Consider the following 19,373-nt stretch of genomic DNA (forward strand, 5'->3'; position numbering starts at 1 on the left):
GTCACAAATGGTCTCGTGTTCCTATTGGCTGAGACTGAAGGGGGAGGGACAAAGGTCTCGGCATGTTTTGTTTTTGTGATTTATGGTTTGTCTCCATTTTCTCCTCTTCAAGAAGACTTTATGGCTTTATAACTCTATAAAGCTCAAGCTTTAGTTAGCGTAATGTTATGTCAATGGTGGTATTAAAATGCTCAATCCTGATTATCAGGTTATTCCACTGATCTTCTGTTTACTTCATATTTATATGTTTTTGGTTAATGTGTTTTTATGTACGTTTAGCTCACGAGCAACAAACATGGGTGTGATAAATTGGACATTGTAAAAAATCTGAGAAAGGATCGCGCCCATAGCGTTCACTTCATGTCTTCAAAATGATGCAGGAAAACCCTCCCAAACGCTCCTTCGTCTGTGTTGTACGCGGTGCTCGTGTCGTTCTTCTTGTGCGTAAAGTCCGTCACATACTGTTTGTGGACTTCAGCGTCCAAAACATGAATTCACAAATGTTAAACATTACCATTTCTTTTAGTGACACTACTCTACAACTTACTTTATTACAGATATATTCTATATTTTAACTATATCAATTTATGTTGTTATGTTATCATCTGTTATTGTCCAAATTACATAAGGATCCTTTATGTATCACACTGGCTCAAAAGCGTCTAATTCAATTGTTTATTGTAATTCTTTGCAAAGGCCACAACAAATGGTCATATAGCAATTACATATTTAATGCATACATTTTTAAAAATCAACGAACGAGGCCACTACCGCGGATGGTTCTTCTGATTGGTCTAGCCGTTGCCAGGCAACCCCGATCAGGGTGTTTCCTCCTGAGCTCATTTGCATTGTTTTACATTTTCAGCTCGGAGGACCAAAAGAACCACAAGTAAAGTACAGTGAGAGGCTAAAAGGAAAATCTTAGGGAATAATTAGAATTTTATCATTACATTTATTAACTTAAGGATGGTATTTATAGCAGAATTATAAATTAAACTGGCAATTTATTTTTAAGACTATTTAAAAAAAAAGTAAATAAACATAGTAAGTAATTAATTAATCTATTTTAAAATGTGGTTCTTTAAATTAAATGAAATAATTCATATATTGTTAAAATGTCTTTTAAATGCACAATTTAATTATAGTTTTAAAACATTTGAATGAATTTCTAATTGAAGTTAGAAATTAATTAACAGACTTGTAACCAACTCATCCATATTACATTTGAAACATAATTTAAATGTTCTTTTAATAAATGCTTTTATATTATGAACAACAAAAATCCTCCATACCTGTGTAAACAAAAATAGAACAAACTAAACATTTGTGAAAATAACAATAACATTAACAAACGTCCAGTGTCTTGTTCCACACTGGTCAAACACCTTTTCTCCAGTGTGAATCCTCTTATGGTTTTTGAGAGAATTAGCATGTCCAAACCGCTGACCACACACATCACAGCTGTAAAGTTTTTCTCCTGTGTGGGTTCGGTAGTGAATGGAAAGATGCTGTGATGTTCCAAAAGCCTCCTCACACTGGTCACACTGGTACAGCCTTTGTCTTCTGTGGATTCTCATGTGACGTCTGAGAAAGCCAGATGTAGGGAAAGCATTCCCACTCTGATCACGTTCAAATGTTTTTTCTCCAGTGTGAGCTCTGGTGTGAGTTTAGATTCTGGTGTGGATATTGAGATTTGCAGCTGAAGAAAATCTTATCCCACACTGGTCATAGTCATAGGGTCTTTCTGAATTATGTAGTGCACATGTGTCAAATACAAGGCCCGCAATACAAGGGCCACATCCGGCCAGCCAAACGTTTTAATTCGCCCGCCAAAAATTTCAAATTTATTTATACATTTTTTTTAAAATTCAATCAATTCGCAGAACCGTAGTTACACCCGTAACTGTTTTTATCGCTAAAAGTACATGTCCCACAATGCCGCCGGTGGTCGCCCCTCCCCCGCGCGGCTCTGCACTGCTGTGTGTGCTGCCTAGGGAGAAGTGCTGAGGAGTGCCGAGTCGCGTTGCGCACTTTACAGCACTTACGCACCTCAGAGCAGAGGTCTGAGCGAGTAAAGAGACGTGTGGCTTTAGGAAACACGTGGAAGAAAGAAATGAGAAGGTTTTGTGGATGTTAGAGCTGTTCTAAAAGTGGAGCTAATGTGGAGCTAACAAGAAAACAAACTTTTGTGATGATGCTCTGTGAGGAAAACATCCTTTGCAAACCTGGACAGATCAGCAGCCGCAGGTAAAAACACAGGTCACAGTGTAATAAAGTATGAACATGACATCACACTAATGTGACTGTGAACACAAACACAATGACCTCATTTGAGTCACTACATGAAGTATTTGTCACCAAGATCAGCTTAAACTATGAAAATAGTGAGCTCTTATTTAGTTTGAGCAGAAACGTCTGTGATATGAACATTTCACATCAGAAATCACATCAAAAGTCCATGTTCCTGTTCCTGCTGCTGTATGAATATGGAGGTTTTTCACCTGCTGCAGATGTGTGCTACTATTACTAGGCTGTAAAAAAGCTATTTATTTCTTATGTTTTTTATTGTTTTATTTTGTACATATTGTATTGTACATATACATACAATATTTGGGTCACGGCTCAGCTTGAGCGTCGAAATTCGACAAAAGAGTTGGGTTTGATGGAACACTGTGGCTCATGCACTGCCCCAACTTTTTTTAAATTCTATATTTTCAAGGTCAGAGGGGGTAACTTAACCTCCTTACTTAAACGCTCCCACGTTTGTTTGTATTTTGTGGTGTTTCAGTTCAGGTGTACAGATAACTACACAGACGTGGGAATGTTAGTTAGTGCATTTAAAAGGTTTTTTAGATCTCGAAAAGTTTATTTTTTTATAAAGTCAAATACAATATTTTTAAGTTCCAAATACCTATGACTAAATGTTTATCTCTGTAGATCAACTCTGAAGTTGTAATGCACATACACTGAAGCACAGTGTTGGTGAAATTACACTTGTTTTTCTTAATACATTTCAGTTGATGAGAACAAACGTTTCGTAATTAATTTTTTAAAGTTGATCCAGTAATTGCTTCAAAAACTGCCTAGGCTATATAAAGCTCTTTATTTCTTATATTTTTAATTGTTTTATGTTTTATGTTATGTTCGGCCCGCGACCCAGCCTGAGCGTCGAAATTCGGCCCGCGGCCCAAATGAATTTGACACCCCTGGTGTAGTGTATGTAGAGTTCAGAAGCATAGGGCCATGTCTTTCCACACTGGTCACAGGTGAACCCCATTCTGTTTATGAACTTTGTAGATCTGCTATGAACAGAAAAACGAGACATAAAGTAATGATATTAAAGAATAGACTTTGAAGAGCTTTAAGTGGCTGTGTAGTGAATTCCCTTGAACAAATAAAAGTGAATTTCAAAAGCCTCAGTGAGTTTTGAGATGAAAAGGATTAGACTTATTTTACAAGAATGTGGACAGTGTAACCGACCAAACTACAATTCTATCAAGCATTTAGATACATTTTAAGGCGAGACACTGCAGCTGAGTAGGACAAAATCTTAAATGTAGAGATATCAATTTAAAACGTGTGTGGTTTGCTGACGTAAACTAAAGAAACAAGTATTTTGTCATGTAATCTTTACTAGCACTTTGAGGTTCCATTCGAATGTAAAATGCGTTATAAATAAAATGTACTATTATTATTATTATTAATATAAAAAAGGCAATTTAAGTGTAAAACTGCCAAAATTGCACATATTTGGGCCATCCAAATGAAAGGTTTGGTTTGTATAGATGTTACTTTAATAAGTGATCTTTATGTTCCTACAGGGGGAAATGCCATTTTGAGAAAAATGCCTTTGAAGTGACAATATCAAATACAAATCAATTGACTGAATTTAATAAATGAAAAAATAAAACGTCTTTAGGGGCAGATTGGGCAATGTTTCCAGGTGAAAGCTTTATAGTTGAGAGAACAAACTGACAAACACAAAAACAGTATCGCACCATAACCTTGAAACTGATAGCTAATGTGGTCAGCCTAATCTAAATGTCTTATCTCAGGATAGCAACAGATGATTTTGTATCATCATAAATCAGCAGAGGTGGGAGTAAGTCTATGTGCAAGTCACAAGTCCAAGTCACCTGGACACGAGGGTCAAGTAAGTCAAGTCACTGTTTTTAGTTCAAGTCCCCTGGAGTCCTCATGCGTGCGACTGATGCCTAAACCTCCTAAACTCTCTCTGTTCAGCGCCACACAGAGCACTCCATTTATAAAAGCAAATACACAAGAAAAATCAATCAGACCTGAGTGAATCCATGTACATTGTATTATAGTAGTAGGACTTTTTGTTTTGATTCTGACAATAAAATATTGTGTTTTTGTAAATTTGTGAATGGCTAAAATTGTTTCTTTTTTGTATGTTTAATTCAAAATGTCACTGGGGGGATTTGGTTCAAAGAATGCTTTTCCGTTTTAGTGCATTTTACATTGCTAACTTTGTATTATCAATGGCCTTTTATTAAAATGTTGCACATTTGAGTGATTTAAAAAAATATATAAACCACTGTTCTCCAATGCCAATGAAATCTTTAAAAACAAAGAATATGCTAGAACTATGTTACTGTTGATCAAAATTAAATGATGAAGTCCGAATTCAACATGACAAACCTTAAAGGTTGAATGGACGATTTTTTTGGCCCAAATCTGAGTCTCATTTCCTCGTGGCGTGGACTGCCGATTAGTCCTGCCACGTATCAATCATAAAACGCACCTACTGCTCACCTGCAGCCACGTGCAGCTCGTCCCATGAGAGTAGCACGTTTCCACGTGTCTAAGCGCATTAATCTATCATAATATAGTTCCCTCAGTGTACGGGACAAAATGAAGACGGAGAAAGACAGTTCAAGCTGACTCAGGCGAAGACGGAAATCTACGGGAGACGAGAGATGCAATGCGATCCGTCGCGCTAATAAACAAATGCACGTGTGTGTTGTATCAGTCCACACGGGGGCGTGCGCATGCGCACTTCCGCCGGAGTTCTCAAATCGCCGAAAAATCGTCCATTGCGCCTTTAAGCTATTTATGTCCCATCGACAACGCTACACTCACAACTAAATTCTGAGCAAAAAGTGTTTTTATATTTACTTTCACGGTAAACCCCGTCCCTCTTGGCCAGCAAGAAAGATTTATTGTGACAAATAAAATATTCTCCTTTTTTAATATTATTATATAATCACACACCAGTATATATTTTAAATTAATGCACTTTTACTGCGATTCATTGGTTTTGGTGATGGATTATTTTTGTGTTTTGAGCATTTTAGAGAAAAAGGCTGTGATTAAACAGCTGTTATTAATGATGATGGACATGGGACGGTGAATAAATGACTAACTCCACTCGCCGAGCCACGTCTGAGTTCATCATGAATAAAGTGAGCCTCAATAGACAAAGTTCACTTCTAATTAGTTTAAACCAGGTTTAAACTTGGACTTAAGCCTGGACTATCGAATAGAAGCACTAACTTAGACATTATTATTATTACTTACCAAAGTAAAGACACTCAGGTGTCTTTACTTTGGTAAAAGGTGCCACTACAGCTTAAAGGCGGTATGGACGATTTTTCGGCGATTTGAGAACGCAGGCGGAAGTGCGCATGTGCACTCCCCCGTGCGGACTGATACAACACACACGTGTGTTTGTTTATTAGCGCAACGGAGCGCATCGCATCGCTCGTCTCCCGTAGATTTCTGTCCACTTCTGCGTCAGCTCGAACTGTCTTTCTCCGTCTTCATTTTGCCCCGTACACTGAGGGAACTATATTATGATAGATCCATGCGCTTAGGCACGCGGCTGCAGGTGAGCGACAGGTGCGTTTTATGATTGATACGTGGCAGGACAAATGATTTATCCACGCCACGAGGAAATATGATCAAAAATTTGCTGAAAAAAATCGACCAAACCACCTTTAAGTGAAAAATGAATGTGAACTAAAATAAAGTGCAAATAAAGTAGCATTTATTTACAAATATGGTGCAGACATTTCATATAATTACATAAGTTTAAAATAATTAACAGTAGATAAAAGTACAGACATTTCATATAATTACATAAGTTTAAAATAATTAACAGTAGATAAAAGTACAGACATTTCATATAAATTACATCAATTTAAAATAATTAACAGTAGCTAAAAGTGCATTTAACCCAAAACATTTAAAACATGTTCCATCAGATTAGTATTCAGAGCATACAATGGAATTTATTGAACTTTCTTGACATAATGTGATAAAGTGAGAGTGTTTAAGGCTCCTGAGACGGTGGTCAATCTGAACTCTGTGTGTTATTTGTGGACGTGGTTTGAGAGCCAGTCCAGACCCTCAGCGAGACCGGCTCCAGAGACTGCACACGACGCCTGAACCAACCACTGGAACAAGAGAGAGAAGAGATGAAGGACTAGACCAGGACTAAATGTGGACTAAACTGGACTAAAGCAGGATTAAAGCAGGCCTAAAGCAGGACTAAAACAGGACTAAAGCAGGACTAAAGCAGGTCTAAAGCAGGTCTAAAGCTGGACTAAAACAGGACTAAAGCAGGACTAAAACAGGACTAAAGCAGGACTAAAGCAGGACTAAAACAGGACTAAAGCAGGACTAAAACAGGACTAAAGCAGGACTAAAACAGGACGTAAGCGGGTCTAAAACGGGACTAAAGCAGGTCTAAAACGGGACTAATGCAGGACTCACGGGGTTGGAGATAGCTGATAGGCCGAGGGCGTCTGTGATGTCAGCTGTCGTCATGGCGTGGGGCAGATCCTGTTTATTGGCAAAGATCAGTAAGGCCACGCCCCTCAGCTCATCCTCCTGTAACTGATGGAGAATCACAAATAAGTTTGACATAAAAACAACTCGCAAATCACAAATAACTATTCAATATAATGTAAGACAAGTTCAGTTCGTACCCAACACAAGTTATTATGTTGGCTATAAACTTTTCAGCTTTTAGTTCATAAAGACACATTCATGGCAGCGTTTCACTGTAGCAAGCAGAAGATTTAGTTAAAGAGTGTTTTGTTAAAGAAAAACAGAAAAAATAACATGACATTGTTGTTTGTTGAGGCCTTTGTGCATTTGCCTGAATCTGATTTTTACAGAAGGGACTCAGTACTTATAGCACTGTGGGCGGAGCCAGGTGAAAATGAATAAAGAACTCAGACTAAGATAATTACAGAACACAACAATACCATGGCTAAAGGACGAATAACTGAATAAATACTTCAAACAAATCCATGTTATACCATTCTTTGTAGTTCCTCTGCTGCGTCTTTGATTCTCTCTGGGTCGTCACTGTCCACCACAAAAATCAGCCCCTGAAAACAACATTAAATTACATTATAAACATTTTGTACAGCCTTAATAAGACGTAGTAGTAATAGCAATGGTAGTAGTAGTAGTAGTAGTAGTAGTAGTAGTAGTAGTAGTAGTAGTAGTAGTAGTAGTTTGTTTTCCTCTCAAAACAAGAAGGAGCCGTCTCGTCAGGTCTATCTCTACGCTCCCTCTTGCACGCAGGTCTAGTAGTAGTAGTAGTAGTAGTAGTAGTAGTAGTATTTACCTGTTTATCGGTGAAGTGGTGCCTCCACAAGGGTCTGATGCAGGTGTGTCCTCCCACGTCCCAAACCGTGAAGCGGATGTTCCTGTTCTTCACCGTCTCCACATTAAAACCTGCACAACAACAACAAATGTATCCATCAAAATGTTCATTATCTTCAACAATTCATCCATAGTATTGATAAGGCCTGGGACTTATAAATACTTGAGTAAAAGGTTTACTTAACTCTACTGTACTACTACTACTACTACTACTACTCTTACTGTAAACACAAGTCTTTGTGTTTACAGTTTGAAATACTTTGAACGTTTGTATTTATTGCAGCGCTCCATCAGTTGTGATTTTGTTTTTATCCTTTGAAAATATCAGATTTTGTGCTCGTTTCATGTTTCATCTCTGAATTTAGGCTCAATACAAGTTATAAATCAGACGTTAGGTCCAGACAGTTACTTAGAGCGGTACAAAGTGAGACTAATCAACTTCTGCACAAGAGGCTTTATCAGCACAGATGGACAGTGTCCAGAGGACTACAACTTAGTCTTTTTCTACGATGTAACACTCCTGGACCAATGAGAGATTACACAGACTTTGTTTATAAGAGTTCTTCTATTAAGAGTGTTTTTTAAACTTCCTATAAGTTATCTGTCCTTTTCCTCTGTACCTACCTGCGTTGCAACAACGAAATTTCCCCATGTGTGGACAATAAAGGAATATCTTATCTTAATCTAATATGTGTGACAGTAAACCACTAGATAAAACAGCCCTTAAACATTTGAATAAGCGAATGATAAATAACTATTTATACAGAATTCTACTGACCGATGGTGGGGAGGATAATGACACCTTCATTCAGCTTCATTCTGCACAAAATGGAGGTTTTCCCTGCAGCGTCCAAACCCACTGAAACACAAACATTTATATACATTTATACACAATTCATAAATATATATTCTTCTATAAGTGAAAGAGACTGACCAAACATAGTTAATACTTGAAAATTAAGTAACTCGAGAAGATTAAAAAAACTTTTGAACTTGATCAAAAGTTGAAGTGTCATAGTAGTTTTTCTGTGTGGTGTAGTAGTAGTAGTAGTAGTATTAGTAGTAGTAGTAGTAACTTGGTGTGGAAAAACACACTTTAATAAGTTGGAAGTTGCTGCTATTGTAATTCCCTTGTTTGTCTGTTGTATCCCTGTGACACAACAGGGTAATGTAACACTTGGATACCAACCGCCATAAACAACAACAACAACAACAACAACAACAAATATAGCCGCAAGCGGCAATGATCGGCCCTCGCTACGCCGCCGCCACGCCGCAAGAGGAGGGGGCGCTAACGCTCCCCAATTGTCCTTTTATTACGCCTACTGCTGAATCTGTGACGCTGTCACATCTTCTCCCCTTTGTTTTACCATCAAAAAGCTATTTTATTTTGAATTCTTGGCAAAATGTGCGGCTTTGCCGCACAGACACCGTGACTCTTTGAATAAAAATGTGGATAACTTTTGATGGTCCACCCCTGAAGATGAGTCTCACCAAATTTCAGGTTAATATGTCTAACGCCCTAAGAGGAGTTTGTGAAAGTCTAAAGTGTAAACATGTTCTGGCGATTTCCCCATTGGAATAACATGGAAGGTTTCGATCATCGCTACGGCAAAGCCATAACAATTATGACATGGGTCTCATTTACTTTTTTGATGGGGATGCTAAAATTAAGTTGTGTGTCAAATTTCATATAATTTCGCAAAACTAAACATTTAACCTCCATATAAAATCTATAGGGGGCGCTGTCGCGCCAAATTAATTAATTTCACTTCAAGTAGGTTTAGGGCAAAGAGTTTAACAACTGATTCTAATTTGATGCAATTCGGACTTTATCTGCGCAAACGGCAGAAATTTTAAATATGGGAGATTTCTGAAATTTTAGTTACAGTTTGCGGCTTCGCCGCACAGAGACCGTGAGAGGTATCAATGTAATTTGGATAACTTTTGATGTCCCACTCCTCAGTAGCATTTTCACCAAATTTCAGCTTTTTAGGGCCAACGCCCTGGGAGGAGTTCGTAAAAGTACGACGTTTGGAAAAACTCCGAAGTCATGTTTAGCCATTTTTGAAGCAATATGGCCGACATTTGGTTCGGGGGACGGCGTTGCCGTAATAATATTTTTTACTTCTCTTGTCACCATCTACCTCTGCGCCAAATTTCATGATTCTACGATCAGATTTTTTTTGGGTCATTTCCCATCTCTCAATGCATTTTTGGTACATTTGGTGGCGCTGACGCGCCAATTTTTTTTATTTTAGAAAAGGGAAATAGCCAGAATGTAGAGAGGCACGATTTTTAGAGGTGTGCAAATTTTTGTGACTTTTCGTCAATGTTCACTGGGTGAAAAATAGGGGGGTTGGTCCCGAGAAGAAGAAGAAAGAAAGAAAGAATAATATTCCGATGCGAAAACAATGTTTCCCATTTTTCAAATATCATAAACTATACATTTTCGGAAAGCGCTCGCGCTTTCCTACCTCATGGTGTGGGTCCCTGGTCACTGACGGGTACTTTCGATAATTTTGAGTGGGCTCCGCCCACTTTGTGTTTTTGGCCCTCTATACAGTAATAATGTTCAATTTTTGCATTACATGCTTATATGCACGGAACATGCAAGAGATGGGGAACGTATTCGTGAGCTACTTAGCGCAAATGAGTGCTTTATATGGGGATGACGAAGCGGTCGTCATCCCAATGTAAAGTGCTCGTTTAGTGCGAACTTTTGCACGGGCTTCGCCCGTTTACAACGGTAATGTTCCATTTTCCTACAACTAATTAGTATGCACGGGGCGTGCATGAGTGGAGGAGTGCGTTAGTGAGTGTTTGGAAGTGGGCGAGCGCTTCGCGCTCGATTTCGTGCGCACTACGTGCGCACTTTCGCAGCCGTGCTTTGCACGGCCTTACGAGATTAATAGGCCTCTCGCCAGCTTGTGGCGCTCGGGCCTAACAAGAAGAGTTTTAGATCAAATCTACTTTGTCTGTAAATACTCAGTGTCCTCGTGTGACGTCACCTTTATCGCGGTCAAATTTAGTAAACATCTGATATTTACGGGCATCTCGTGTTCTAAACGACGAATCGATTAATCTAAACGACTAATCAATTAATCTAAAGAATAATCTTAACAAAAATAATGAGTAGTTCAGCCCTACTGTGAAATAAAAGGCAGAAAATTATCAATGACCAAATAAAAGTTGATTCCATAATATAACATTACCTAACTAAAGTAACCTAAATGAGCCCAATACAACAAATCATAAAATGACTCAATAATATCAGATAATACTGACCCATGAGGATGCGGACTGGAGTTTTGAAGATGAACTTGTTAAAAATCTGAGAGATGGTCGAGCCCATAGCGTTCACTTCAGGTCTTCAAAATGATCCACGAAAACCCACCAAAACGCTCCTTCGTCTGTGTCGTACGCGGTGCTCGTGTCGTTCTTCTTGTGCGTAAAGTCTTCTTCTTCTTTATGGCTTCCGTTTTCCAAGTATTACGTTACAACCAGACTTTATACTTTAAATTTCCTCCTGCCACTGCTGCTTTTATATCAAAGCACATGTGATGTCATAAAGCACATGTGATGTCATGAAGCACATGTGATGTCATAAAGCACATGCGGAGCACATGTGATCATACACATGGGCACACATGACCATCACCCCATCCCTTCCTCTTACACACACACCTCTGCTCAGCCAAATTATTATTATTATGAACACTATCATGTCACACACCAACATGATAATGTCTACAAACAAAAACATCATAATTTACATTAGCGTTTTTCACTTACTTTGTATGTTGCTTAGTGCGACTTCTGGCATTCCTTGCCTTGAAAAATCCTCTTTAAATCTGGCTTGAAAAATATAAACTTTCCCACTCTGTTAAAAACGTCCTGTGTTCATCTTCATATTTTCGTTTAGCTGTGCATTTTTTCCCTGCCATTTTGAGAGCGAAATTGACGCCTGCTTTGTGGAATTTCACCTGATGCGCGTTTGACGAAAATACCACATTGAAGTTCAATATTGGTGGTTTTCTTTTAGACGGGGTATTTTGAAATGTGGACGGGCATTTTCGAGTGCAAGGAAGGGGTCATTTTTATTAATAAATCTTACTAAAAAGGGAATAGTATCATTAAATCGGGCCGGGAAGCGTTTGATTAAAGTCCACCTCGGCCCGCGCCATGACAGTTTACTGTTTAATTGAAAATTTGCATACTGAGCACTGATTGGCCGACAACGTTTGTGTACTTTACTCTGATTGGCTGCCGAGCCGTGGTCCGGAGAATGCCGAAGCTCCACCTCCGCTGTGCGCCGCAGAGCGCCGTCTGGCACAACACAAACACAAATGTTGATATGAACGTGAAAGAGCCGCATGCGGCTCGGGAGCCAGGCCAGGTCTGCCCTAATGATTAGTTATCATACAAGACGCATAAAAATATAATCACTTTAGGTATGTTATAAAAAATAAAAACATTTCTACGACCACGTTAATAATAACTAAAGCATTTAGTAAAATAACATTTAAATTGTGTTTCAAATGGAATATCAAGTGGTTTACAAATCTATTTAATACATTCTAAATTGAATAAGAAGTTGTTAAAATATTTTTAAAACTATAATTAAATTGTGCATTTAAAACACCGTTTAACAATATATTCATTAATTCTGCTATTTTAAAAAAAAACATATGCATTATGATCATTTAATAGTTTGATTAAAAATAAAAAGATACATTTTTATAAATCGTTTTAAAAACAATGTAATCTTTAAATTGTAATTTAATAAAGCAATTCATTAGTCCAAAAGCTTTTCTCGGTAGACTCTCACTTTACTTTGCTTGTGGCTTGTTCTTCTAGTTCTCCTAGTTCTCCTTGTTCTTCTAGTTCTTCATGTTCTTCATGTTCTTCTTGTTCTTCTAGTTAGGCCCGAGCGCCACAAGCTGGCGAGAGGCCTATTAATCTCGTAAGGCCGTGCAAAGCACGGCTGCGAAAGTGCGCACGTAGTGCGCACGAAATCGAGCACGAAGCGCTCGCCCACTTCCAAACACTCACTAACGCACTCCTCCACTCATGCACGCCCCGTGCATACTAATTAGTTGTAGGAAAATGGAACATTACCGTTGTAAACGGGCGAAGCCCGTGCAAAAGTTCGCACTAAACGAGCACTTTACATTGGGATGACGACCGCTTCGTCATCCCCATATAAAGCACTCATTTGCGCTAAGTAGCTCACGAATACGTTCCCCATCTCTTGCATGTTCCGTGCATATAAGCATGTAATGCAAAAATTGAACATTATTACTGTATAGAGGGCCAAAAACACAAAGTGGGCGGAGCCCACTCAAAATTATCGAAAGTACCCGTCAGTGACCAGGGACCCACACCATGAGGTAGGAAAGCGCGAGCGCTTTCCGAAAATGTATAGTTTATGATATTTGAAAAATGGGAAACATTGTTTTCGCATCGGAATATTATTCTTTCTTTCTTTCTTCTTCTTCTCGGGACCAACCCCCCTATTTTTCACCCAGTGAACATTGACGAAAAGTCACAAAAATTTGCACACCTCTAAAAATCGTGCCTCTCTACATTCTGGCTATTTCCCTTTTCTAAAATAAAAAAATTGGCGCGTCAGCGCCACCAAATGTACCAAAAATGCATTGAGAGATGGGAAATGACCCAAAAAAAATCTGATCGTAGAATCATGAAATTTGGCGCAGAGGTAGATGGTGACAAGAGAAGTAAAAAATATTATTACGGCAACGCCGTCCCCCGAACCAAATGTCGGCCATATTGCTTCAAAAATGGCTAAACATGACTTCGGAGTTTTTCCAAACGTCGTACTTTTACGAACTCCTCCCAGGGCGTTGGCCCTAAAAAGCTGAAATTTGGTGAAAATGCTACTGAGGAGTGGGACATCAAAAGTTATCCAAATTACATTGATACCTCTCACGGTCTCTGTGCGGCGAAGCCGCAAACTGTAACTAAAATTTCAGAAATCTCCCATATTTAAAATTTCTGCCGTTTGCGCAGATAAAGTCCGAATTGCATCAAATTAGAATCAGTTGTTAAACTCTTTGCCCTAAACCTACTTGAAGTGAAATTAATTAATTTGGCGCGACAGCGCCCCCTATAGATTTTATATGGAGGTTAAATGTTTAGTTTTGCGAAATTATATGAAATTTGACACACAACTTAATTTTAGCATCCCCATCAAAAAAGTAAATGAGACCCATGTCATAATTGTTATGGCTTTGCCGTAGCGATGATCGAAACCTTCCATGTTATTCCAATGGGGAAATCGCCAGAACATGTTTACACTTTAGACTTTCACAAACTCCTCTTAGGGCGTTAGACATATTAACCTGAAATTTGGTGAGACTCATCTTCAGGGGTGGACCATCAAAAGTTATCCACATTTTTATTCAAAGAGTCACGGTGTCTGTGCGGCAAAGCCGCACATTTTGCCAAGAATTCAAAATAAAATAGCTTTTTGATGGTAAAACAAAGGGGAGAAGATGTGACAGCGTCACAGATTCAGCAGTAGGCGTAATAAAAGGACAATTGGGGAGCATTAGCGCCCCCTCCTCTTGCGGCGTGGCGGCGGCGTAGCGAGGGCCGATCATTGCCGCTTGCGGCTATATTTCTCCTTGTTCTTCTAGTTCTCCTAGTTCTCCTTGTTCTTCTGGTTCTTTTTGTTCTCCTTGTTCTTCTGGTTCTTCTTGTTCTTCTAGTTCTTCATGTTCTTCCAATTCTTCTAGTTCTTCATGTTCTTCTTGTTCTTCTAGTTCTCCTTGTTCTTCTTGTTCTTCTAGTTCTCCTTGTTCTTCTAGTTCTTCTAGTTCTTCTAGTTCTTCATGTTCTTCTAGTTCTTCTAGTTCTTCTAGTTCTTCATGTTCTTCTTGTTCTTCTTGTTCTTCTTGTTCTCCTTGTTCTTCTGGTTATTCTTGTTCTCCTTGTTCTTCTAGTTCTTCATGTTCTTCTTGTTCTTCTAGTTCTCCTTGTTCTTCTAGTTCTCCTAGTTCTCCTTGTTCTCCTTGTTCTTCTGGTTCTTCTTGTTCTCCTTGTTCTTCTGGTTCTTCTTGTTCTTCTAGTTCTTCATGTTCTTCTAATTCTTCTAGTTCTTCATGTTCTTCTTGTTCTTCTAGTTCTCCTTGTTCTTCTTGTTCTTCTAGTTCTCCTTGTTCTTCTAGTTCCTCATGTTCTTCTAATTCTTCTAGTTCTTCATGTTCTTCTTGTTCTTCTAGTTCTCCTTGTTCTTCTTGTTCTTCTAGTTCTCCTTGTTCTTCTAGTTCTTCATGTTCTTCATGTTCTTCTAGTTCTTCTAGTTCTTCATGTTCTTCTGGTTCTTCTTGTTCTTCTAGTTCTTCATGTTCTTCCAATTCTTCTAGTTCTTCATGTTCTTCCAATTCTTCTAGTTCTTCATGTTCTTCTTGTTCTTCTTGTTCTTCTTGTTCTTCTAGTTCTCCTTGTTCTTCTTGTTCTTCTAGTTCTCCTTGTTCTTCTAGTTCTTCATGTTCTTCTAGTTCTTCATGTTCTTCATGTTCTTCTTGTTCTCCTTGTTCGTCTGGTTCTTCTTGTTCTCCTTGTTCTTCTAGTTCTTCATGTTCTTCTTGTTCTTCTAGTTCTCCTTGTTCTTCTAGTTCTCCTAGTTCTCCTTGTTCTTCTGGTTCTTCTTGTTCTCCTTGTTCTTCTGGTTCTTCTTGTTCTTCTAGTTCTTCATGTTCTTCTAATTCTTCTAGTTCTTCATGTTCTTCTTGTTCTTCTAGTTCTCCTTGTTCTTCTTGTTCTTCTAGTTCTCCTTGTTCTTCTAGTTCTTCTAGTTCTTCATGTTCTTCATGTTCTTCTAGTTCTTCTAGTTCTTCATGTTCTTCTTGTTCTTCTTGTTCTCCTTGTTCTTCTGGTTCTTCTTGTTCTTCTAGTTCTTCATGTTCTTCTAATTCTTCTAGTTCTTCATGTTCTTCTTGTTCTTCTAGTTCTCCTTGTTCTTCTAGTTCTCCTTGTTCTTCTAGTTCTTCATGTTCTTCTAATTCTTCTAGTTCTTCATGTTCTTCTTGTTCTTCTAGTTCTCCTTGTTCTTCTTGTTCTTCTAGTTCTCCTTGTTCTTCTAGTTCTTCTAGTTCTTCATGTTCTTCATGTTCTTCTAGTTCTTCATGTTCTTCTTGTTCTTCTTGTTCTTCTTGTTCTCCTTGTTCTTCTGGTTCTTCATGTTCTTCTAGTTCTTCTAGTTCTTCATGTTCTTCTTGTTCTTCTTGTTCTTCTTGTTCTTCTTGTTCTCCTTGTTCTTCTGGTTCTTCTTGTTCTCATTGTTCTTCTAGTTCTCCTTGTTCTTCTTGTTCTTCTAGTTCTCCTTGTTCTTCTAGTTCTTTTAGTTCTTCATGTTCTTCTAGTTCTTCTAGTTCTTCATGTTCTTCTTGTTCTTCTTGTTCTCTTTGTTCTTCTGGTTCTTCTTGTTCTCCTTGTTCTTCTGGTTCTTCTTGTTCTTCTAGTTCTTCATGTTCTTCTAATTCTTCTAGTTCTTCATGTTCTTCTTGTTCTTCTAGTTCTCCTTGTTCTTCTTGTTCTTCTAGTTCTCCTTGTTCTTCTAGTTCTTCATGTTCTTCTAGTTCTTCTAGTTCTTCATGTTCTTGTTAGGCCCGAGCGCCACAAGCTGGCGAGAGGCCTATTAATCTCGTAAGGCCGTGCGAAGCACGGCTGCGAAAGTGCGCACGTAGTGCGCACGAAATCGAGCGCAAAGCGCTCGCCCACTTCCAAACACTCACTAACGCACTCCTCCACTCATGCACGCCCCGTGCATACTAATTAGTTGTAGGAAAATGGAACATTACCGTTGTAAACGGGCGAAGCCCGTGCAAAAGTTCGCACTAAACGAGCACTTTACATTGGGATGACGACCGCGAAGCGGTCGTCATCCCCATATAAAGCACTCATTTGCGCTAAGTAGCTCACGAATATGTTCCCCATCTCTTGCATGTTCCGTGCATATAAGCATGTAATGCAAAAATTGAACATTATTACTGTATAGAGGGCCAAAAACACAAAGTGGGCGGAGCCCACTCAAAATTATCGAAAGTACCCGTCAGTGACCAGGGACCCACACCATGAGGTAGGAAAGCGCGAGCGCTTTCCGAAAATGTATAGTTTATGATATTTGAAAAATGGGAAACATTGTTTTCGCATCGGAATATTATTCTTTCTTTCTTTCTTTCTTTCTTCTTCTTCTTCTTCTTCTCGGGACCAACCCCCCTATTTTTCACCCAGTGAACATTGACGAAAAGTCACAAAAATTTGCACACCTCTAAAAATCGTGCCTCTCTACATTCTGGCTATTTCCCTTTTCTAAAATAAAAAAAATTGGCGCGTCAGCGCCACCAAATGTACCAAAAATGCATTGAGAGATGGGAAATGACCCAAAAAAAATCTGATCGTAGAATCATGAAATTTGGCGCAGAGGTAGATGGTGACAAGAGAAGTAAAAAATATTATTACGGCAACGCCGTCCCCCGAACCAAATGTCGGCCATATTGCTTCAAAAATGGCTAAACATGACTTCGGAGTCTTTCCAAACGTCGTACTTTTACGAACTCCTCCCAGGGCGTTGGCCCTAAAAAGCTGAAATTTGGTGAAAATGCTACTGAGGAGTGGGACATCAAAAGTTATCCAAATTACATTGATACCTCTCACGGTCTCTGTGCGGCGAAGCCGCAAACTGTAACTAAAATTTCAGAAATCTCCCATATTTAAAATTTCTGCCGTTTGCGCAGATAAAGTCCGAATTGCGTCAAATTAGAATCAGTTGTTAAACTCTTTGCCCTAAACCTACTTGAAGTGAAATAAATTCATTTGGCGCCACAGCGCCCCCTACAGATTTTATATGGAGGTTAAATGTTTAGTTTTGCGAAATTATATGAAATTTGACACACAACTCAATTTTAGCATCCCCATCAAAAAAGTAAATGAGACCCATGTCATAATTGTTATGGCGTTGCCGTAACGATGACCGAAACCTCCCATGTTATTCCAATGGGGAAATCGCCAGAACATGTTTACACTTTAGACTTTCACAAACTCCTCCCAGGGCGTCAGCCCTATTAACCTGAAATTTGGTGAGACTCATCTTCAGGACCATCAAAAGTTATCCACATTTTCATTCAAGAATTCAAAATAAAATTGCTTTTTGATGGTAAAACAAAGGGGAGAACATGTGACAGCGTCACAGATTCAGCAGTAGGCGTGATAAAAGGACAATTGGGGCGCGTTAGCGCCCCCTCCTCTTGCGGCGTGGCGGCGGTGTGGCGGCGGCGTGGCGAGGGCCGATCATTGCCGCTTGCGGCTATATTTCTTCTTGTTATTCTTCTTCTCCTTGTTCTTCTGGTTCTTCTTGTTCTCCTTGTTCTTCTTGTTCTTCTTGTTCTTCTAGTTCTTCTAGTTCTTCATGTTCTTCTAATTCTTCTAGTTCTTCTAGTTCTTCTTGTTCTTCTTGTTCTCCTTGTTCTTCTGGTTCTTCTTGTTCTCCTTGTTCTCCTTGTTCTTCTGGTTCTTCTTGTTCTTCTTGTTCTTCTAGTTCTTCTAGTTCTTCATGTTCTTCTAATTCTTCTAGTTCTTCTTGTTCTTCTTGTTCTCCTTGTTCTTCTTGTTCTTCTAGTTATTCATGTTCTTCTAGTTCTTCTAGTTCTTCTAGTTCTTCATGTTGTTCTAGTTCTTCTAGTTGTTCATGTTCTTCATGTTCTTTTAGTTCCTCTTGTTCTTCTTGTTCTCCTTGTTCTCCTTGTTCTTCTTGTTCTTCTTGTTCTCCTTGTTCTCCTTGTTCTTCTTGTTCTCCTTGTTCTTCTTGTTCTTCTTGTTCTCCTTGTTCTTCTTGTTCTTCTTGTTCTTCTAGTTTCTAGCAGGCCGTTCTCTAGTGTGCGTAATACTGCCCTCCACCGTTGGGGGAATAGTTCCTTCTTTTTTGATATATTTCCTGCAGACAAGGCACGTCTTGGTGTATTGCTGACAGTCTAGGTGAGGGTGATACATGAGTTGTTTATTCACAATATAACTTTATATATACAGTCTCATAATACAGCTTCAGTTTATGTTTGGTTAGACTTTTCCCTCCTTTGACCCTTTGTCATATTGTCCACTTTCGTAAATCTTTTTGCAGAAGTCTTGTCAGACTCTCACACAGCTACAGCTACACACAGCCATGAATGCACGAAAACTCTTTGTATCCACAGAATAATGGACCCTTTCGTATGGTCGGACACAGTAAGATACATACCCTCTTGGCCAGCAAGATTTATTCTGACAAATAAAATATTCCCCTTTTTTAATATTATTATATACACACACACGACACCGGTATATGTTTTAAATTAATGCACTGTTACTGCAATTTATTGGTTTTGGTGATGGATTATTTTTGTGTTTTGAGCATTATAAGAAAAAGGCCGTGATTAAACAGCTGTTTTGTTATTAATGATGATGGACATGAATAAAGTGAGCCTCAATAGACAAAGTTCACTTCTAATTACTTTAAACCAGGTTTAAACTTGGACTTAAGCCTGGACTATCGAATAGAAGCACTAATTTAGACATTATTATTATTACTAACCAAAGTAAAGACACTCAGGTGTCTTTACTTTGGTAAAAGGTGCCACTACAGCTTAAGTGAAAAATTAATGTGAACTAAAATAAAGTGCAAAGAAAGTAGCATTTATTTACAAATAAGGTGCAGACATTTCATATAATTA

General features: G+C 38.7%; 1 protein-coding gene across 1 annotated transcript; it reads right to left on the bottom strand.

The window, feature by feature from the left end:
- Positions 1–6,282: 6,282 nt before the first annotated feature.
- LOC140362412 (ADP-ribosylation factor 4-like) lies at positions 6,283–11,011 on the bottom strand. The gene is made up of 6 exons (XM_072448516.1): positions 10,930–11,011; positions 8,420–8,500; positions 7,604–7,713; positions 7,290–7,361; positions 6,739–6,861; positions 6,283–6,419 (listed from the first exon to the last, which is right to left on the bottom strand). Exons 1-6 carry the CDS (start codon positions 10,994–10,996, stop codon positions 6,336–6,338), a joined length of 537 nt encoding a protein of 178 aa, XP_072304617.1. The 5' UTR covers positions 10,997–11,011; the 3' UTR covers positions 6,283–6,335.
- Between the last annotated feature and the right edge of the window lie 8,362 nt (positions 11,012–19,373).

The sequence above is a fragment of the Eucyclogobius newberryi genome, unplaced genomic scaffold (assembly GCF_026437365.1).
Source record: "Eucyclogobius newberryi isolate DKJ021-1_F unplaced genomic scaffold, fEucNew1.0.hap1 SCAF_17, whole genome shotgun sequence".
Taxonomy (NCBI): domain Eukaryota; kingdom Metazoa; phylum Chordata; class Actinopteri; order Gobiiformes; family Gobiidae; genus Eucyclogobius; species Eucyclogobius newberryi.

Coding starts and splice junctions, on each gene's coding strand:
- LOC140362412 (XM_072448516.1), bottom strand. CDS start 10,996: ATGGGCTCGACCATCTCTCAGATTTTTAACAAGTTCATCTTCAAAACT. Junction 6,862..7,289: donor CAGAGGAACTACAAAGAATG/GTATAACATGGA, acceptor ATTCTCCATCAG/TTACAGGAGGATGAGCTGAG. Junction 6,420..6,738: donor TATCAGCTATCTCCAACCCC/GTGAGTCCTGCA, acceptor CTCTTGTTCCAG/TGGTTGGTTCAGGCGTCGTG.